The following is a 23,555-nucleotide window of genomic DNA, read 5'->3' as shown; positions in this document are numbered from 1 at the left end:
TCCTACCCAGGCGGCTGGGTTCCCTATGGGTCTTGTGTGAACCTGGGTCCCACCCGGGTCCTGCCCAAGCGGCTGGGTTCAGCCCCCTGAGCAGGACCCGAGTGGAACCCAAGTCGAACCCAGGAGGACCCGGGTGAACCCAAGTCCGTGGGTTCCCAAAAATGGGGCCCACGGGTTAGAAAGCAATTAAAAACAATTAAAAAACAATTTTTTTAATCTTATTTTTACATCTAAACCCTAATCCGCCCCTCTATGATGCATTTCATGCATCAAAACATGCATTCAACCTAATTCTACTTGCATTTTTGAAGATTTTTTCTCTACAATCAGGCTTCTTAGTTTTTGTATTTTTCTTTGAAGGTGACAACTACGAAGGTGTGAAACACGCATCAAAGGCATAGGAATCACTGGAGAAGAAAGATTTAGCCATTAAAGGTAAGTGAATCTGAACTTTTTTCAAGTTTTCAAGAATTTTTCCAAGTTTTTTTCAAATTTTAAAATTTTTTTTTAAAGTTTTTTAAAGTTTTTTTAATTTTTTTTAAAGAAGTCTTGTATATTTTTTTACACTTTGTATGCATAGTATGGGGTTATAATACCGAAATTTTAATTATTTTTTTCAATAATGTTGTGCGTTCTCTTTTCATTTTAGGTGCATTATTCATATAATCATACATAATGGCTGGAATTGGAAGTGCAAGTGCAAGCTCTAGTTCAGTTGCAAATGTCCGAACTGAAAATACCCCCTTTAAAATTGATCAAGATTCACCACTTTGGCATTATACAACAATGATCAAGCCAGTGTCTGGTGGTGGGGGTTTTGTTTGGCAATGCAACCATTGTGGCACTGAGTATACCAGCTCATACTTTCGAGTGAAAGGCCACCTTTGTTTCATCCCTGGGCGTGGAATAAAATTTTGTAAGGGATCAGATGGCAAGGGGCTGTCAAAAGCTCTAGTTTTGGGATATATTAGAGAACAAGAGGAAGCTGATAGGAGAAGTAGCAAAGCAAAGACAGATCATCCTCTTGTCCATCCAAGCTCAATGTCTAAGAGGCCTTCTAGTAGCATTGGCTCCACAAGACAGCTGGTTCACATCCTTTCATGCAAAACCCACCAGTTGATGCAGTAGAGAATTAGAATGTTGTGGCTTCACGGAAAAGAGGCCCATTGGATTTTGCCTTCAAAAATGAACTGAGAGAGATTGCAGATTCCAAAATTGGACGTTGCCTTTATGGCAATGGGCTTCCTTTCAACCTTGTTAGATCACCTTACTTTCGGGACATGGTGCATACTCTTTGCAATACACCTTCTGATTATGTTTGTCCAGGGTATGAAAAGGTGAGAACCACCTTATTGGCAAAGGAGAAAGCATCCGTAGAGTCACAGTTGAAGGTCATCAAAGATACATGGCAGGAAACAGGTGTGACCATTGTTTCTGATGGATCGAAAGATTGTAAAAATAGGCCATTGATCAATGTTATAGTAGTGTGTCCTAAAGGGGCAATGTTTTTGAAAGCAGTGGATTGTGAGGGGCAAGTGAAAGATGCAAGTTTCATTGCCAATATCTTGATAGAATGCATTGACATGGTGGGGCCTCAAAATGTTGTCCAAGTTGTAACTGACAATGCTAAAAATTGTAGGGCAACAGGGACTATAGTGGAGGCTACATATGGTCACATCTTTTGGACACCATGCGCAGTACACTCACTTAATTTAATCATGCAAAAGCTTGGCACACAAATTGATTGGGTGAAAAAACTGTATGCGGAGGGCGAGGAGATTAAAATGTTTGTGACTAATCATCATATGTCACAAGCCATTTTCAGGACCTTCTCCAAGTTGGAGTTGTTGAAGGTAATTTATAATTACTAATTTTAAATTTTATTTTTTAATTTTTTAGTTTTAAATTTGTATTTTTTATAGACTTGCATTTGATATATGTTGTGTATTTTGTTATGTCATGTTAGGTTGCTGAAACACGATTTGCATCTCACACGCTCGTCTTAAGACGACTTTTGAAGGTGCAAGACGCCTTGAGTTCTATGGTCATCAACAGCTTGTGGAGTGTATGGAAGCAGTCCCACACAGAAAGCTCTAAAAGTAAGAGCATTGATCCTTAGTGAGAAATGGTGGGATGATGTGGAATATGTTTTGAATTTCACTGAGCCCATCATGAGCATGATCAGGTATGCTGATACTGATCGCCCATGTTTGGGCGAGATTTATGATGGCATGGATTGCATGGTGGAAAAAATAAAAGAAGTAATAAATAGAAAAGAAAATGACCCAACGGAAACATTTTTCAAAGTTGTGCAAAAAATTGTTGTTGACCGTTGGAACAAGATGACCACCCCCTTACATCTCTTAGCATTTGCTTTGACGCCAAAATTTTATAGTGCAGAGATGCTTGCAACACCAAGGAGGGTGCCACCATATAGAGATGCAGAGGTTGCTTCTGGCTATAGGGCTGCCTTTAAAAAGATATATCAAGATGAGGAGACAAAAAATATTGTCATGAGGGAGTTTGGCCAATTTGTATCTGCAAAAAATCATGATGTTGTAGCTCTTAATGCTAGATATGGGATGGATGCTGATGAGTGGTGGTATGTACATGGTCAAGGCTCCGTTTACTTGCAGCCTCTTGCAATTAAACTTAACTCCCAAGTATGTATCTTTTTATTTTTTATTTTTATAGTTTTCCAATTCCATTTGATGCTATCATATTTTTATTTTATAATTTTAATTTATAAATTTCTAATTATGTTTTAACTTTTAACAGGTTGCAAGTTCTTCTTCAGCTGAGCGGAATTGGAGTACATACTCCTTCATCCACTCAGTCAAACGTAATCGTTTGGGTGCAAAGAAAGCTGAGGATTTGGTCTACGTACACTCAAACCTTCGTTTGTTGTCACATAAGGACCCTGAATATAGTGAGGGTGTAACAAGGAATTGGGACCTAGCCCCTAAGTGTGCTGATTTAGATGCTACAGTTGCACAACTTTGCCAAGTCTCTATAGACGAAGCGGTTATGGAATTTGAGAGAGACATAGCGAGTGGGAGTGGCATTCCATTTGATATTGGTTCAATTGATGCTGAATTTGAACCAATTGATGCTGAATTTGAACCACTTGATGACCGTGGGCTTGGGTTGGATGCTTCAGATGAAGATGAATATGGAATTTAAATCCCATAGATGGCTTGTAATTTGAATGTTTAACTTTATACTTTATTGTGTCATGACATTTTCACATTTTGAAACTTGAAACTTGAATATTATCTTTTTTGCAAATTATGAATATGATATTACATTTATGATTTATGATATATCAATATCAGAATATTTATTGGCATTGGCAATTATGGATTTATGATTTATGATTTATCTATTATCATTTATGTATCATTGTATGGGAAAGTTACATTGTATGTTTCATATTTGTATGTTTGAACTGTGAACATATATAATTTTGATGTTTGAAGTTTGAACATATATATATATATATATATATAAAATTAAAAAATATATATATATATATGTACGGACAAACCCGTACCCGTACCCAAAATTTTTTTATTTTTGCCAAATCCGCAAATCCGTACCCGAATCCGAACCTGAATCCGAACCTGAACCGGTAACTTAGGTTATAACGATAAGTTATAATCTTTGATTTCCAAACATAAGCTTTTTGGGCTATAAATTAAATTAATCACTTATTCCCTTATTTAATTTATTAATCCTAGCCTGGGGAATACGGCAGGCCAGAATTTGACTCTCAGAAACCAGTCACTGAAGAGGGGACATGACATTGTACGCCGTGGTTTTTTACCCTAAAGGGTTTTCCATGAGAAATTGTGTTTGCATCTTGATGGTTGCTCTCTCCAAGTTTTATATAGTTTCTTGTTATTAAAAAGTTTAAAATACTGATTCACTGCCCCCCCCCCACTCTCAATAATATTTGTGTGCTTTTCATTAACAACAAACAACTCCTAATCAAAGTGCAGTAGAGATTGAGTTACAATAACTAACATCCAATAAATAACTACAACTAGTATAATTACCATATTATTAAAATAATCGTAAATTACAAAAAAAAGAAGGAAGCTACAAAGCTTACTTAGGCCGATACGCTAACCTAATTGAAATTTAACATGAAAAAGAAGCATAAATCATAGACACCAGCACAAGTCATTTCATTAACACATTATCAAGTTATTTCACTTGCAAAGAAATATAATGTGCATATGTTGATGCTTCGTCACATGTTAAGATGCAAAATTCAACATGTAGCTGATTCCATTCATCTTTAGTTGTTTATTATGAGTTTCATCTCAATGCTTGAAATTTTGTAAAGGTAGGAAAAAGGATCATTTTATTTTTATGACTGGTTCTTCTCCCCTCTGACAATAGACAAGTACATTTAATATGAATATTCAGTTGAAGTTTGTAAAGTATGGGAAAGCTTGCAAGCAAGAGGGTGAGAGCAGCTGGTAACAAGATTGCTAGAATGTTGAGAAGTCAAGCTATATATGGTGTGTGTTTGTTGTTTCAAGTTTGAAGTAGAAGTCTAGTGTGTTGGCATATTCTGCAAAACAGTTGATATAATGAAGTTCCAACTTCTAATCAAGTTTTATAGTGTGTTTCCTAACAACTAGTTATAAGTGTGATAAATTATGCAAAAGCACTTAAGGGGAACGAGATATTTGAATATGAAAATTTGATTTCATGTTGTCCCTGTCCACTCTGATCCTGGTTTTTCATTGTTCACTTGTACGTCAACCACACAATCAGAAATCCAAAAATGTAGCATACTAGTTTGCCTCATGGAAAGATTGCATTGGCATCTTTCCTTAGCTAAATCTTTTGAACTACCTGCCTTGAAATGTTTGTACAAACCCTATGTGGACATGATTAAAATGGCACTGTATCCTCATTGTGTCATATAACTTAGCTTATTCAAATGCTAAATCATATCACTCTCATGAGAAGATAGTAAAGGGTCAATACCAGATTAGAAAATCAGAACAAACCCATTTCCAACTAACGTAAAGCGACAAATATCAGAACCAATATTCTTGCATTCCATGCATCTAAACTGCTTTTTTTTATAAAGAAAAAACATTTTTATATTCGAAAAGGGTACAAAGTCAAATAATCATAAACAAGCATTAAGATTAGTGAGGAAGAGAACAAGCACTTCTAAAAAGTATGCCAAACAGCCATAACAAGAGCAACAGTTTGTCAAGAAAGTACATATAACATGTGTCATAATATCTGCTTAGAGAAGCTTCAGATTTACCTGTATTGGAATTTTAAACATCTGACGAGGTATAAGCTCCTTCAGCTTTTGAGTTAACGCTCTTCCTATACTATAGGCCTGTATAGATAAAACAGAAATACAAATTTGCCCACTTCAGTTTGTATTAGCCAATATAATAGTAATTCAACTTTCTTTTATTCTCATTTTAATAAACTAATAAAAGAATTAAATGGATCAAATTGAAGACCAATAAATCTATACCAACAAAAAAAGAATCAAATGGATGAACATCACGAGATGATAATAATTAAATTGCTAAATGATATGCAATGTTATTACTTAATCAATAAAAAGCATAAATGCAAAGCTTGACAGATTTACTCACTGAACTTTAGTTAATGCAATTAAAAACATGGGATCAATAACCTCAACACAAGTCTCTACTGCATAGGCTAAACATTAACTCATATTCATTCACTTGCACAAAAATACAGTATATTGACTATGAAAATTTCTGTCACATACGTCTGCTCTCAATTTCCATTAACAAATTATATACTTGTTGATGTGTCTTTTATGCACATGCAAACACAGAATAAAATACCAAGGTATCGTATCTTCTCTTGAACAAAGTTTCCCCGAATGTTGAAGATTTCGCCGAAGGATCAATCGAGGTAACTCCAAGGTTCTTGTATGTAGGGTCTCTACGTGTGGATAAGCTCTTGTGGTATGATGTGATTTTGCTGGAATCACAAGGGGACTTACATTCGATGACCTGAGCATCTGATTTGCTTTGGATATCACTGGAATGTGAGACTTTACTGGTCCTATTTTCAAAAAGGAAAAAAGGATAAGGGTTGGAGATGGATCTAATTCTAACACTAAGAATGTAGGAGCAATGGATAACCTTTGATGAAACTCCAACTAAGTCGATCTAATTCTAACACTAAGAATGTAGGAGCAATGGATAACCTTTGATGAAACTCCAACTAAGTCTTGCTTTGACATGCTATGATCATCTCCACAAGGCCAGTGCAATCTTCTAAGGATGGTTTTATGATGTTCAAATCACCGCTACAAGCATAAACACCGTCAAGTTGATGCATATCGATGAAGAAGCGATAATTAAAGTTAAGCTTAAGCTGAATGATTCCAGTTGACTACGCAAGGCAAGTTTGCAATCAACAAACCGCTAGTAGTATGGATATACAAATTTCACCATTGATCATACAAATTCCTTCCATTCATCTAATAACATGAAATTAAATTTGAGAAGTATAGAGACCATGCAAATTGTTGAATCAACACTAGAATTCACCATTTCTTCAATGAAGTTTACATATCTTTTGCAACAATGTCTTGACAACAATCCTTGCCTTCTCTTTCTACTCTACCCTAAAAAACTAATTACTCTTGAACTACCACTACTGACTATTGACTATCTCTAACTATTCACCAACTATTAACCTTTACAAATGAAGAGCCGGGGCTTTATTTAGAGAGCTCCTTACAAATTGATGGCTCTAATTGACTTAGAATCAATGGCTAGGATTACAAGATAGAAACCCTAACTAGGGTTTGTTATAACAAACTTCCTTAGCCAATGAGAAAATTACATTCAATGAGTGTGGACCAATAGGAAGCAGGGGTAGGTACACTGAAGTTTGTGTCATCCCTGATAAATGAGGTACATTGAATCTGGACATGCTGAGGTGGACCAATCCGACTGGAGGAAAAGTGACTGGGATGACACCTTATCTGACGTTTGTATCTTGGTTGATCCTCCTCTATCCTTGATGCAAAGAATGATGTACCTCCTTGACTTCCATGTGCTTGATGAGGCTTCCTCACTATCAAGTGTTCTTTCTCTGGTGGCATACCTCGCCTTGAAGTGTTGGTAAGGTCATTCTTCTCTGTCATCATGTGGTTCCTTTGTGTGGTAGAATGAAGTCTTTTGAGGATAGCCTGGAACTCCTCGAACACTTGAAGTCTTCCAACACTTTAGAAGCACCTTGAGTCCTCCTCCATGCATTTGGAATGTCCTTGATGATGATGGGCTTAGAATAGGTCGTCCTTGTCCTAACCTGATTTTTTTCCATCTGCAAAACAAACCAAAAGGTGATTAAGTACACATGATATATTTATCCCGATCATAGCATTTTTTACCTTAAATCATTAACAAGAAGGCATTAGAATGAAATTCGCTCAAGATCCTCTCCAGGGACAGGCCCTATAATAAAATTCGCTCACGACCCTTTGGAAGGGTCAGGAGCGAAATTTGCTATTTTGCTCAATTTAGACCTCATTTCATCATTTCATAATCTTAGGTAGCCCTCAAACCTCTTCTCATCATGATCTCAAAATTAGCCCTTTGCCTAGCTCAAACAATGTGACAAATAGGAGTTTCAAAGGATTTCGCTCTAGACCCTCTGGAAGGGTCAGGAGCGAAATTCATGATTAAGACACAATTCCATCCCTTCCTTGCTCCAAATTGCTTCTCAAGGTAAGTATACATTAATCTTTGCTCCACCAATGCTTAGGAATTCACATTTTGGCCTTCATCATGAGCAAATTAGGTGATTTTGAGAATTTCGCTTTGGACCCTCTAGAAGGGTTAGGAGCGAAATCCAAGATTTGCTTGTTTTCCTTCACCTAGATTCATTCTTCATACCTTGCTTTCCTTTGACTCTCAACTTTGGATCCCCCTCTCACGAAGACAACACTTGTTTGACCTCAAAATGGCTTGAAAGGAGAAATTCGCTCAAAACCATGGCCAGGGATAGGACCTATTTAAGATTTCGCTTTGGACCCTTTGGAAGGGTCAGGAGCGAAATTCAAGATTTAGCTCAAAAACCTTCATTTTTGGTGGTCACCAGCCATTCAAAGGCATGATGAAGGACATCTTCAATCTTAATTCACCCTGATCCACACTTGGCTTGACACAAAATTGAGATAAAAAGGAGATTTTGGGAATTTCGCTCTAGAATCTTTGGAAGGGTCAGGAGCGAAATTCACATTCTAGGCTTGACTCTTCATCTGTTTTACTCCAATCTCCATTGAAAAGTCAATATAAACCAATCCACCTTCAACCACGCCATAGAAATTAAGGATTTGACCTTATCGAAGGGAAAAATAGGTGTTTTCAAGAGTTTCACTCTGGACCCTTTGGAAGGGTCAGGAGCGAAATTCATGATTTAGGACAAAATCCTTCACTCCTTCACTTCTAATCACTTCCTAAGGCAAAACATGTCAATCCACTTCCAAATATGCCCAAGGAACTAAGATGTTTGTCTAAACAAGGAAGAAAATGAGGTTTATGGAGAATTTCGCTCTGGACCCTTTGGAAAGGTCAGGAGCGAAATTCCCAATCTTGGACAAAATCCTCACTTTTCAAAGCTTTCATTCACTTCCTAAGGCAAAAACATGTCCATTTACCCCCACTATGTCCAAGGAACAAGGCATTTAGTCTAAACAAGGAGGAAAATAGTGTTTATGGGGAATTTCCCTCTGGACCCTTTGGAAGGGTCAGGAGCGAAATTTCCATTCTAGGTTGATTTCTCACTTCTTCCATTCAATTTACCTTCAAATTTGATCAAACTCACCTCTTTGCACCACAATCAAGTCCATTTGCCATCCACTTAGCTCAAAACAAGGTCTTTTCAACGTCTTAGGCAAAATAGGGGGTCAAATTGAGGATTTCGCTCTGGACCCTTTGGAAGGGTCAGGAGCGAAATTCCTATCTTGGGTTGATTTTCACTATTCCATCACCTCAATTCACCTTTCAAAGGTAAGAACGCATCAAAGTCCTTCCAACCATGGCTTAGAAATCCAAAACTTGGACATAACAAGGAAGAAAATAAAGGTTATGTGAATTTCGCTCTAGACCCTTTGGAAGGGTCAGGAGCGAAATTCTTCCTTGAGCTCATTTCTTACCCTTCTTCTCCCTTCCTTGGCTTGGATATAACTTCTTAGGCCTCCTCCTATCATGATCAAGTGAATTTGCTACTTGAATTGGCATTTACTTCAAGATTTTGTGAAGAAATAGGGTCCTACAAGAATTTCGCTCTGGACCCTTTGGAAGGGTCAGGAGCAAAATTCACCCTTAGGCTCAAATTTTGACTTCATCTCCCACATTTATTCATCCAAACAAGTGAATTGCCTACAATAATACCTGGGTCATGGATTAATTCATAGTTTTGGGCAATGTAGATTGTCTTATAGAGGAATTCGCTCTGGACCCTTTGGAAGGGTCAGGAGGGAAATTCCTATTCTTGGCTCAATTTACCTTGAATTTGACTTGACTTCGCCCTAAGACTCAACCCTTTGATGCATTTCCTTTCATATCTTTGCAAATTTGCTCAACCACTCACTGACTTGGGTCAAATATTAGGTGCCTTGTGAAATTTCGCTTTGGACCCTTTGGAAGGGTCATGAGCGAATTTCATGATTAGCTCAAGTTTCTTGACCTTTCTCGCTTATCTCACCAAGTCTGGCCTTGCACAAGGCGTTCCCAAAGGATAAATAAGTCATCTTCACACCAAATCATGCCTAGGGCTTCATCTTTCACCTATTGGACCAATCTTAAACTCTCAAAGATGACACTCGCAAAACTTCACTGACCTCTTCAAACTCAGGCTAGTCACACCTAGAAATAAGAGCAAAACTTGACCTAAGGAAGGCCTTAAAGAAACCCTGACCTAGACCATCTACTGACTGACCCTAGCTCAAGCAGAGCCTGCTATCTTAATGATCCCTCTCACAACTCTCAAAGTGCAAAGGCTAATAGACAAGAACCTAAAAGACCTAAAAAACAAACCCTAGAAAGCAGAAAGTAGGGGTCCCCATTTGCAATGGGGCGATGTGTGAATACGTCACAACAATACTCAAGGCATAAATATGTTCCACAAGGATTGTGTCCCTGCAAAAAAAATTGACATTTCCAACACGAACAGATTTTTTAAGACACGAGGAATTGGGGTAAACATCCTGTTGATGTGTTTTTTGTACACAACCAAACACAGAATAAAATACCTAAAGGTACCTTATCCTCTCTTGAATAAAGCTTCCCCGAATGCTGAAGATCTCGCAGAAGGATCAATCGGAGTAGCTCCAAGGTTCTGATATGTAGGTTCTCTACGTGTGGATAAGCTCTTTGCGGTACGATGTGATTTTGCTGGAATCACAAGGGGACTTACTTTCGACGACCTGAACGTCTGATTTACTTTGGATATCACTGGAACGTGGGTCTTTACTAGTCCTTGATTTTTTTTTAAAAGGGATAAAAAGGATAAGGGTTGGAATGGGATCTATTTCTAACACTAAGAACGTAAGAGCAATGAATGACCTTTGATGAAATTCTAACTAAGTCTTGCTTTGACATCCTAGGATCATCTCCACAAGATTAGATTAGTGCGATCTTCTGAGGAAAGCTTTATGAGGTTTAGATCACCGCTACAAGCATGGACACTGTCAGGTTGATGCATATCAATGAAGAAGAGATAATTGAAGTTAAGCTTAAGCTGAATGATTCCAATTGACTATGCAAGGCAAGTCTGCAATCAACAAACTGCTAGTAGTATGGATATACGAATTTCACCGTTGATCATACAAATTTCTTCCATTCACCTAATAACATTAAATCAAATTTGAGAAGTATAGAGACCATGCAAATTGTTGAATCGACCCATAGAATTCACCATTTCTTCAATGAAGTTTACAAGTCTTTTGCAACAATAACTTGGCAACAATCTTTGCCTTCTCTTTCTACTCTACTCTAACTATTTCCTACTCTCTGACTATTCACTATTAACTAACTATTAACTAGTAACTTTTACAAATGAGGAGCCAGGGCTTTATATAGAGAACCCTTTACTAACAAACGGCTCTGATTGACTTAGAATCAATGGCTAGGATTACAAGATAGAAACCCTAATTAGGGTTTGTTACAACAAACTTCCTTAGCCAATTAGAAAATTACATTCCCGGAGCGAGGACCAATAGGAAGCAGGGGTAGGTACACCGAAGTTTGTGTCGCCTCCGATGAGTCAAGTACATTGAATCTGGACATGCTGAGGTGAACCAATCCGACTGGAGGAGCAGTGACTTGGATGCCACCTTGTCTGACGTCTGTGTCTTGGTTGATCTCTTTTCTGTCTCAATTTCATGAATGATGTACTTCCTTTGCTTGATGAGGCTTCCTTATTGTCAAGTCTTCCTTCTCCAGTAGCATATCTCGCCTTGAAGTGTTGGCGAAGCCTTTCTTTGTCATCTTGTGGTTCCTTAGTGAGGTGAAGTGAAGGTTTCGGAGATAGATGGCAACTCCTAGAACACATGTAGTCCACCTTTATGCCTTTGGAATATCCTTGATGATGATGGACTAGAACAGGTTGTCCTTGTCTTGGTCTGATCCTCCATCTGCAAAGCAAACCAAAAGATGATTAAGGACACATGATATATTTATCCTGATCATAGCATTTCTTACCTTAAATCTCAGTTACCGGTTCTTGCCAAAAATGGCCGGGTCCTGGTCCTGGTTCATGCCAGGTCCTAGTCTGAGCCTAGTTCGACCTGGGTCCCATCCGGGTCCTGCCCAGGCGGCTGGGTTCCCTGTGGGTCCTGCCTGGCAAGACCCACAAGGAATCCAGCCGCCTGGGCAGGACCCGGATGGTACCCAGGTCGAACCAAGGAGGACCCGAGTGAACCCAAGCCTGTGAGTTCCCAAAAACAGGGCCCACGGGTTAGAAAACAAAGAAAAACAATTAAAAAACAAATTTTTTAATCTTATTTTAGCATTTTGAAACTTGAAACTTGAATATTATCTTTTTTGCAAATTATGAATATGATATTATATTTATGATTTACAATATATCAATAACAGAATATTTATTGGCATTGGCAATTATGGATTTATGATTTATGATTTATCTATTATCATTTATGTATCATTGTATGGGAAAGTTAAATTATATGTTTGAACTGTGAACATATATAATTTTGATGTTTGAAGTTTGAACATATATATATATATAAAAAAAAAAATTAAAAAATATATATATATGTATGGACGAACCCGTACCCGTACCAAAAAAAAAAAAATTGCCGAATCCGCGAATCCGTACCCGAATCCGAACTTGAATCCGAACCGGAACAAGTAACTTAGCCTTAAATCATCAACAAAAAGGCATTAGAATGAAATTCGCTCAAGATCCTCCCCAGTGACAAGCCCTAAGAATTTCGCTCTGGAAGGGTTAGGAGCGAAATTTACATTTTAGCTCAAATTTCATCATCTCCTTGCCTTGAACTTCCCTTGACCTTTGAATTGCTTTCTCCTTAAGACATCATTGATTTGACCTCCTAAAAGACCAAAAGAGAGGATTTAGCTTTGGACCTTGGCCAAGGACAAGACCTATAAGGAATTTTGCTCTGGACCCTTTGGAAGGGTCAAGAGCGAAATTTGCATTTTAGGATAAAATCTTCACATTTTGTGACCACAACTTGCTCAAATGCATGTCTAAGGATGCCTTTAATCTCAATCAACACCAGGCTTGATGCAAAATCGGAGCAAAACAGAGGTTTTAAGAATTTCGCTCTAGACCCTTTGGAAGGGTTAGGAGCGAAATTCACATTCTAGGACAAATTCTATCATTTCTCTACTCCAAAATGCCTTCCAAGGCAAGCATACACTAGTATTCTCTCCACCAAGGCCTGGGAATCCATCTCTTGACCTTCATCATGAGCAAATTAGGTGAAATTGAGAATTTTGCTATGGACCCTTTGGAAGGGTCGGGAGCGAAATTATTGACTTGCTTGTTTTCCTTCACCAAGGTGTATCCTTTTCACTCTCTATACTTGGACTCTCATCTTAGGATCCCTCTCCCATACATGCAACACTTGCTTGACCCTCAAAATGGCTAGAAAGGAGAATTTCACTAAAAAATAATGGCCAGGGACAGGACCTATTTAGGATTTCACCCTTTGGAAGGGTCAAGAGCGAAATCCTTGTCCTAGCTCAAAATCTTGGCCATTGGTGGCCACAATCCATTCCAAGGCATGCCTAAGGGTCCTTCAAAGCTCAATCTACCTTGATCCACACTTAGCTTGACACAAAAATGAAAGGAAAAGGTGGATTTTAGGAATTTCGCTCTAGACCTAGGCCAAGGACGGGTGCTATAGGGAATTTCGCTTTGGACCCTTTGGAAGGGTCAAGAGCAAAATTCTCCTTTTGGGTTGATTTCTACCACTTCATCGCCTCAAACCTCTTCTCAAAGGCAAATATGCATCAAAGCCTCCTCAACCATGCCTCAAAAATCCAAAACTTGGCCATATCAAAGAGCAAAATAGAGGAAAAGTGAATTTCGCTCTGGACCCTTTGGAAGGGTTAGGAGCGAAATTCTCATTTTAGGCTCATTTTCACCTTTTTCCTCCCTTCTTTGGCTTAGATATAACTTATTAGGCCTCTCCTGATCATCCTCCAGTCCAAGTTAGCATTCACTTCAAGGTTTTGTGAAGAAAAAAGGGTCTCATATGAATTTCGCTCTGGACCCTTTGGAAGGGTCAGGAGCGAAATTTCTCCTTATGCTCAAATCCTGACTTCATTTTCATATTTCTTCACTCCAAATAAGTGTTTTGCCCTCAATAATGCCTAGGAATGAGTTAGTTCTAAGTTTGGATCAAAGTAGAATGTCCTATAGAGGAATTCGCTCTGGACCCCTTGGAAGGGTCAGGAGCGAAATTGGAATTTACTTTGAACCCTTTGGAAGGGTCAAGAGCGAAATTTGACATTTTGGTCTCTCCGTCAGGATTCATATATGGAATATAACATTTAAGTATAAGAAATACTTTAAGTTATTGTTGTGACCATTTCACACATCGCCCCATTTAAATGGGGGCCCCCTCTTTTTGCTCGTTTTTGCTCGCCTTTCGCTTTTCTTTTTAGGGTTTTGGTTTAGTTTGTCAGTTGTCTGGATTTAGGCTCAAGCCTTAGGGTTTCTGTTTTGTCGTTTTCAGGCCAAAGTCCAGTCAGTCTTGAGAGCTTTTTTTGGGCTTCCTTTCGTAGGGTGCAATTTTGAATAAAGTGAATTCGCCAGAGGCTAAGTGAGTTGGTCTATTTTCAATTGGAATTTTGAATGAAGAGTCTAAATTTTGTCTAAGTGTGAATGATGAAATTGCGAATTTTGTCCAATTGAGCGATTTTGACCAAATTTTGAAAATTTTGATATTTGATCCCGGGCATTGGAAATGACTTGTTTTTACCTTGTGAAGTGATCAAAATCCCGAAATCATGATATTTTGGCCTGTAGGAGCAAAATCGCTCCTATCCCTCAGTGGAGGACCGGAGCTCGTTTTCAAAAATCTTACTGTCCCTGCAGGATCAAGATGATTTTTTGAGTGGAAGTGGTAAAGGGAGGCATTATCTCTCCATTGAATATAATTTGAAGAATTTCATGAGCACGGAAATGCCCCAGGAGTCAAAATCACTCCTGTCCCTCAGTGGAGGACCGGAGCTCAAAACCAAACATTGTCTTGTCCTTGCAGGGTTTAAACAACTTGACGATTAAAGGAGATCAAAGGAGATATGTTTTATCAATTGAATATAATTTGAAATGCCTTCATGAAGGGAAATGGACCAAAATGCCAAAATCGCTCCTGTCCCTCAGTCAAGGACCAGGGCGAAATTCAGTGTAGCTCCCGTCCCTCTCCTAGGGACCAGAGCGAAATTCCTCATGAGGCATGTTTCGGGCAAAAAGCAAGCAAGTTTTGGGTTTGAGGCAAGAAAGGAAGGTGAAATGAACCCGTTGAATACATATTGAAGATTGCAAGACACCTAATGAACTCCAAATTGACCTAGGCGCTCCTGTCCCTCAGTCAGGGACCAGAGCGATTTTTGCCTTAGGTCAATTTCTCGCCAAGTTTGAATGAATTCCAAGCCATGGATGAATGAAGGGATGCACAACGAGTCTATTGAAGATAATTTTTTGAAGTTAGCAAAGTGTGATGGAGCCTACAAGTATAAAATCGCTCCTGTCCCTCAGCCAGGGACCAGGGCGAAATGATGATTATCTTGCCTTCCACTCAAGTTCAAACCACTCCCAGCCAGGATACAAGGAGGCAAGGACATTTTGATGCGTCTTGACGAAGGACGAAGTTATGAAGATCGCCAAAGATAAAGGATTTGCACTAAAATGCCTAAATTCGCTCCTGTCCCTTAGGCAGGGACCAGAGCGAAATTTTCAAATGAGGCCAAATTTAAGTTGCCATTCACATTTTAAATGTTTGAAAGGGAGTAAAAGACATTGTTTTGCACTTTAAAGACAATTGCAAGTTAATATGATGAAGATTTTTGCACTAAAAGCCCAAGTTCGCTCCTGTCCTTCAGTCAAGGACCAGGGCGAAATTTAGTGTAGCTCCCGTCCCCCTCCCAGGGACTAGAGCGAAATCTTCATGAAGGCCTAAGTTTTGAAGGTTTATCAAGTTTCAAGTGGCCAAAAGAGATCAAAGGACCTCATTCTTCATAGTGAAAGTGATTGCAAGTTGGCAAGAACAAGGATGAAGCCCAGGATGCCCAAATTCGCTCCTGTCCCTCAGTCAGGGACCAGGGCGATACTTACCATATTGGCCAATTCCTTCAAAAATCATGCCAAGTCAAGGTTATGCGCGGTTGCAAAATATCAAAGGTATCTTAAGAAGATGATATGCAAAGAAATCTAACGTCAAAAGGTGATCAATTGAGCTAAGGAGATTATATCGCTCCTGTCCTTCAGTCAAGGACCAGGGCGATTTTCACAAGATCATTCATTTTCCTTCAAAATCTTGACAAGGCAAGGATACATATGATCAAGGATATCGTTTGGAAGGCAATGAACGAGGAGTTGAGGTTAAAAGATGACAAATTTGAGCTAGGATTCAAAGTTCGCTCCTGTCCCTCACCAAGGGACCAGGGCGATAAACACTCAAATATCAAATTTGCCTTGTAAAAGACAAGTAAACTATGCGTGGAATGAAAGAATAAAGTTGTTACTTGCCTTGTGACATAAATTGGCAACTTAGAAGGCAAAGACCAAGGAGTAAATACAAGTTCGCTCCTGTCCCTCACCAAGGGACCAGGGCGAGAATGGTCTAAAAGGCATTCTTTCCAAAGATGAAATAAGTCACAATCAAAATACATAGCGAGAACCTCATCTTGGACGTAGGGGATGAATTTCAAACGTGAAAAATGAAAGATGGAGGACCTAAATGCATAATCGCTCCTGTCCCTCTCCCAGGGACCAAAGCGATGAAGTTAATGTTCATTTTTCTTCCCATGTCTAGGCGCCAACATCATTTTTTAAATTGCATTAAATGCTAAATTTCGATAAACCTTGATATTTTTAATTAAAATTGGCATTTAATGGGTGCGCACAAGGCATTTAATAATTAATTTTGCCTTTTAAAAAAACCGAAACAATTAATTACAAAGGTATTTTAATTAATTAATTAAATAAGGAGGTGAGCGCTTGGGTTTTATTTTTATATTTATACAAAAGTCGGCCTCCCTTTATTTAATTTTTGTTATTATTTGCTTTATTTCCAAGTCGGCCTAGAGGCAATTAGGGAGGTAAGCGCTTATATAAAGGGGGTGTGATATGGCATTTTAAAACATCATTCAATCATCCCTTTGCATGCGATTTGGAGAAGACAATTACAAGGTGCGAATTTCATCAAGGAGAGGTGCGAAATTCCATTCAAAGGGGAGTGCGAACTTGGTTTGAGGTGGAGCGAATTTGCCATCAAGACGTTGAAGACCCCACAGGTTGGCGAAGTTGACAAGGAAGGCGCCTTTGCTAGAAGAGGATCGCATTGATACTTCAAAACTCCAATTTTTGTCTAGACAAATCGCCTTATTTTGCATTTTTAGAGTTAGCTCGCAAGTGAGGTATGGCAAAGTCTTCCCTTGTCTAAATTTTCAATATTGATCTTAAATTTTGAATTTTGAAATTTTGAAATTCCATTAGCTTAATCGTTTTTAGGAAATGATAACTCAAAGACTTATCATGAGGTTTCCTAAAATTAATCTTTAATCTAATCTATGTTATGCATTGCAAAATCTAGTTCTTATTATGAAATGTTGTGTAGGTATGGCGACCCGGAAGGCAGGAGCATCCACCAGTCGTCCTGCTCTCATGAAGGAAGATCAAAAGACCGAAGAGGTGGAGACCAAGATCGTGTCTAAATGGAGCAACATTGGAGATACCAACTTGGGCAACTTCAGTACAAAGAAATTTCGAGAGGTCCCTTACATTGGCAAGCCATCACCTGTCGCCCGGAGGATAATTGAAAGTGGCATCATTAAGGCGGCCGGCTTCCCTCCAGTAGTACAGTGTCATGAGTTGATGATCGAGTGTGCTCGTCATTATGATCCCCAGTCCAGAACGATCGTGTCCAAGGAAGGAAACACTTTAGCTTATCTTTCAGAGGAAGCTATAAGTGAGGCTTTCCATCTTCCAGAGCACAGAGATATGATTTACAAGAGCATAGAAGGAGCCAGGTCCATGTACGAAGATGATCCAGATGCTTGCCTAAGCATCATCAACAAGAACTGGTTACTCAAGAGTCGTCCTCGCCTGAGCAAGGTACCGAACACACCACACAGGATTGATTTCCAGGAGGAGTACAGAGATTTGATTACAATGCTCAACCGAGTCACAGGAACCCCTCAGGCTTTTTACTTTGAAAAATGGATGTTCTACTTCATCCAAGTGATAGTTCAGGGTAAAGGAACAATTCATTGGGCTAGAATGATTAGCCATTGCTTGGACGTACAGTTGAGGAGACTCAAAGCTACCAAGTCCTTCCACATGAGTTCATACGTCATCTATGCCTTGATCAGGAGCTTCGAGTACGCAGGACTACCTCACAGAGGAGTGATTGGAAGAGGACCCGGCGAGGTCAGAGTTTGTGATTCCTATGTTCACTTGCATCATCCGCCAGGAAGCAACTACAAGTTAGTTAATGATACCTTCACTATGAACATCACAAGGACGTTGCAAGGCGGGATTCACAACAGATTATCTCAGGATGCACAGGAACTAGTAAAGAGGTACGGTGCTTGGTTTATCCAATTTCCGAAGTTTACTTATATCAGAGTTCATGGATGTCCTTCACCTCCATACATGTTGCCGAGATATCCAACAGACAGAATTGTGTTACTTGAGGTAACAAGACAGTTGGCAGCTTATGCGAAGGCATTCAGACACAGACATGGAAATGGAGTTCCGGTACCTATCATATTGGGCAATTCAGTTGAGGTATGTCCTAATGCTTTAGCCATGGATGACGCAGAGAAGGAGTTAGCTTTGTATTCTTTTTCATTCTTTGCCTTGAGGGAAAGCTTTGATCCACATGGATATATAGAGGAGACAGTCGGTAGGAAGTTTAAGCATGAGTTTCAGATAGAAGATTTTATGATGAATCTCTTGGATGATCTTAAAGTAAAAAGAAAGATGCATTCTAGATTGCCTTTGGATTTCATCATGAAATGCAAGATTTACAGAGTGGCCGACCAAGCTCAGGACAGTGACAGACATCTCCAATCATCTTATGATCGAGAAAGCAAATCAATAAGGTTAGATTGGAATGAGCCCGAGGTCGTGGATCTAGATGCTTTGATGGCTCCGGTCTTGTCTTGTACTCGCAGATGGGTTGATGTGCAGCATCAAAAGTTGAGAGAGCAGGGCATAGCTATGACTTTCACCTTGGAGGAGAGACCAGCCGAGGGTGGAGCTAGTGTAAGCGAAGGTAATCCTAATCCCAGAAATGCAAATGAAGGCAACCTTCGAAGTGCAAGTGAAGGCGATCTCCATCCGAGAGGCTCGAAGAGGAAAGAGAGACCTGGAAAGAGAGAATCTTCCAAGAAGAAACAAGAGGCCAGCCGAGATCGTTCATCCGGTACATCTTCTCGACAAGAGAAAAGGACACTTGAAGTGGAAGAGTCTATGGTCGATGGTTCAGAATGATAAAGAAGGACAGGTACCTCAAGGGTCACCAAGTGGATCTCTCCAAGATTATGAATTACATGAAGACAAGAACAATGACGAGGTAACATCTCCTCACAGAGAAGAAGAAATATTGCATAAGGAAATACAGGTCAAAGAGACAAGATCAGCCATCCCAGATTGGTTGAAGGAAAGATTAACGAAGGTGATTGTGATCGAGGACGAAGACAATGTGATTGATTTAGAGAGCCTTGTTGGACATTCCCAGGAAGTGACAGAGAAGAGAAAGGCTACCAAGATGTCCAAGATGATTAGAGATGAGACTGGATCCAGAAAATTACAGATAGCTACACCGTCCGTGGACAAGTATGAAGGGGAGATCCTAGCAGAGGAATATGATGTAGAGACATTTGAGCTAGGTCCATCCACAGCCGAGCAAACATTAGATGATGCCACAGATTCCTTTGAGGCATTGAAGGACAAGCTTAGAGAAGAAATGGAGAAGAATAGGAAGCTTGAGAGAGAGGTCGGTGCACGGAGAACATATTTCAGCCATCTCAATCAGCCTTTAGGACGTCAGGATCCAGCAAGATCACCCATACAGGCACTTCCCCTTCAATCAATTGGTGAGGCGGAGAGATTCAGGAGTATGGTCCAGCGTATGAGTACTTGGATGGACAAATCTCACACAGTTGCCGTAGAATTTACAACAAGGATGATGAAGACTATTCATAGAGCTATTCAGGTTCTTGAGATTATCCATAACTTGATGATAACAGTGGCCGCTTTTGCTCATACCAAGGATGTTATCATTCCTGTCTTGAAAGTAATTAGACAAACATCGAGGAAGGTCTTAGCGCAGGAAAAGATTATGGATGGAGGACCTCACAGTTTACTTCAGTGGTCAACCTTACTCCAAATGAAGGAAGTTCTCTTCGAGGACATCAGTACTAGGTGCAGTCATGTTGAGGAGGTGATCAACCCGATCCAGGACAGAGTATTTGAGGTACTTCGTACCATTCTTGGCAGGAGGATCGAAGTTGAGACAGATGTGGATTTGCAGGAATTGGAGGATAGAATCAAGGTCATCTTTTGCAAGGACGCCAATATTACAGATGAGCAACAGGACCAGATGTTTGCTACCATGCTCTTGATTGAAAAGACTAAGGAACTTGAACTTACATGGGACGCAGCTCTTCTAGATGCATTTGATCAGGTCATCCACTTGGAAGAAAGAATGAAGAATCTTCCCGAGATTCCAATTGCTGAAATCGAAGGAATCGTGTCAAGATTCATTGCATATGCTAAAAAGGAGCATTGGAAAGGGAATAAGATTCTAGATGAGAGGTTGTTATAGATGACATGGCACCTTAATTGTCATTGGTCTATGTCTCCTAGATTTTCGTGCCAAATTTATAATTGGCTATGCATTTAATGTTGTGCAATAAAAGGGGAACTTTTGTAACAAACCCTAATTAGGGTTTAGGTGTCATGATCTTGACCATTGATCTACTTTTGATCTGGACCATTCATTGTAATTGAGGATGCTATTTATGCCCTCATTTCATTTCATTTTGTCAATGAGAGATAGCTAGAAAATCAGTATTAGAGAGAGATTAGAGTTTAGAAGCAATTTACTTTTTTTGTAGCAAGATTGAGCTTTGAAGAAAGAATTCAAACAATTGTTGTACATGATGGCTTTGAGATCAATGAAATATTGAAGTTATGGTGTTTTGTTGCAAGTCTCTTAGTTATCTTCATGGTTGTTCAATTTTCTTGAATCATTTCTCGAACAAAGTAGTGTGTTAATTCGAAGGACAAAGTGTTGGACTTGATCTTTGGTAGGATTCGCTTTCCAAACCACTAGCTTCTTGCTGATTGTAGGAACGCCTTGCGTGGTCGACTGGAGAATACTCGAATCACTTAACCTTCAATCGTTATTGTATCTTGGATATGTACCTTCGTGGTAGTGTCTTTGATCTTTGATGTGTTGAAGAACCATTTGTTACCTTAGAAGATCGCATCAATTTCAATTGAGTTGTTATTTTATGGCAAAATTGAAGTTGGTTGAATCTTGCCAAGTCTTGTCCACATGAAGTCATTCTTAGGGTTAGACTAAATTAGACCTCTTGCAAAACCCTATCCTTTTGTTATTTTTTGAAGTTTGTTTAGTTCAGCAAAATCTTCGGCAACGTAAGGCCCCTTGAGGACACAGCAAATCACAACGACCACTGGTGCTTATCCACACGTAGAGACCCTACTTACAAGAACATTGGAGTCATCCTAACTGATCCTTCTTGCGATATCTTCAGCAGTTAGCGACTTTATTCAAGAGAGGATAAGATGCCTTTAGGTATTTTATTCTGTGTATGATTGTGTATAAAATACACGTCAACAGTTATATTCCATATATACTGTCAGGATGTTTGAGAGTGGTTTCGGACCTCCAAGAGTTATAATGCAAAATCTAGTTTTTGGAGGATTCTTCAATTTTCCAGACTTAGTCAAATTTCAGGATCAGGATGACATTCCAGACAGCCAAATTTTAGGACATTTGAAGATCAAGATGACATTCCAGACTTCATCACTCACCAACTTGACCTAACTCAGACCTTCAAAGAGGATATTCACGCACCAAGCTTCATTGACCTCCTCAAACTCAAACAAGACACAATTAGCAACAAGAGGAAAACTTTGTCCTAAGGAAGACTTTCAAAGATGACCCTAACCCGGAGCATCCACTGACTCACCTTTAGTTAAAACAGAGCATGCTATCTTAGTGATCCCTCTGGCAACACTCAGCATGCAAAGGATACTAGACAAAACCTAAGTTACTGGTTCCGGTTTGAATTCAAGTTCGGATTCGAGTACGGATTTGCGGATTCGGCAAAATTTATTTATATATATATATATATATATATATATATATTTTAGTTTTTTTTTATATATATATGTTCAAACTTCAAACATCAAAATTCTATATGTTCACAGTTCAAACATACAAATATGAAACATACAATGTAACTTTCCCACGCAATGATACATAAATGATAACAGATAAATCATAAATCATAAATCCATAATTGCCAATGCCAATAAATATTCTGATATTGATATATCGTAAATCATAAATGTAATATCATATTCATAATTTGCAAAAAAGATAATATTCAAGTTTCAAGTTTCAAAATGTTAAAATAAGATTAAAAAATTTGTTTTTCTTTGTTTTCTAACCCGTGGGCCCTAATTTTGGGAACCCACAGGCTTGGTTTCACCCGGGTCCCCCTGGTTCAACCTGGGTCCCACCCGGGTCCTGCATGACCCACAGGGAACCCAGCCGCCTGGGCAGGACCCGGGTGGGACCCAGGTCGAACCAGGCTCGGACCAGGACCGGGCATGAACCAGGACCAGGACCCGGCCATTTTTGGCAAGAACCGGTAACTGAGGACAAAACTCTAAAAGACCTATAAACAAACCCCAGAAAACAAAAAAAGTAGGTGTCCCCATTTGCAATGGGGCGATGTGTGAATACGTCACAACACATCCCCATTCCACCGCCACCACCAAGTCTTTGGGGATGTTTCTAGCACATTCCCTCAAAGAGGGGACATTTCCAAGATGTCCCCCTATTTTGGGATACCACAAAGACGCCAAGACATCCCCAAGAACCTCAAGGGACTTTCTTGTGTCTCTCCAAGCACACCAAAAATACCTAGAAGTTTCTAACATGATTCAGCTCAAAAAGTGCATTTTTAAAAAAAAAAAAATTGTATGGATTTTGTGTTGTAGAAAACATAGTGATAAAATTGTGAAAATGACATGCACCATGAAGGTTTGTGAAAATGGTTTACCCCAAACTTCCACAATGCCCCTCAACCCTACTAGGAATGTTTCCCCCAAACCCCCATGAGCAGTGCTTCCCCTTGACCTTGTTAAGGACATTGCCTCCAAACCCCCATGAGGGGTGGAACAACTTAACCCTACTAGGAATGCTTCCCCAAACCCCTACAAGGGGTATTGCACCTCGACCCAATTGGAGACACTACCCCAAACCCCCAAAAGGGCACTACCCCTCAATCCTATTGGGGAGTCCACCCCTAGACCATTGCCCACCACCATCCCACCATCATTGTCTCCAAATCTAAGCCCTTGGTCCCGCCATTGCAAGACTCCATGGAACATAGCTTATTTATAAGCTCTCAAAAGGTAACTTTTAGGGATAAAATAATAATAAACTATTACTAGAAAAGTACAACTTAACGAGGTCATATCCCTATCTATAATAAAGAGGAAATAAAACTACTTCTAATGAAACTAATTCAAAACAA

The 23,555-nt window shown here is 39.3% G+C and overlaps 1 protein-coding gene across 3 annotated transcripts in view; it reads right to left on the bottom strand.

Annotated features, from left to right (window-relative positions):
• Positions 1 to 23,555, bottom strand: part of LOC131069371 (translation factor GUF1 homolog, chloroplastic) — a 291,243-nt gene that overhangs the window by 8,756 nt on the left and 258,932 nt on the right. For all 3 annotated transcript variants that reach the window (XM_058004741.2, XM_058004742.2, XM_058004740.2), the window contains one exon: positions 5,297 to 5,374. In XM_058004741.2, the coding sequence (XP_057860724.2) occupies positions 5,297 to 5,374 (78 nt within the window). The remainder of the gene's footprint in view (positions 1 to 5,296; positions 5,375 to 23,555) is intronic.

Source organism: Cryptomeria japonica, chromosome 10 (assembly GCF_030272615.1).
Source record: "Cryptomeria japonica chromosome 10, Sugi_1.0, whole genome shotgun sequence".
In the NCBI taxonomy this organism is placed as follows: domain Eukaryota; kingdom Viridiplantae; phylum Streptophyta; class Pinopsida; order Cupressales; family Cupressaceae; genus Cryptomeria; species Cryptomeria japonica.
This window is presented reverse-complemented; position numbering and strand designations above follow the sequence as displayed.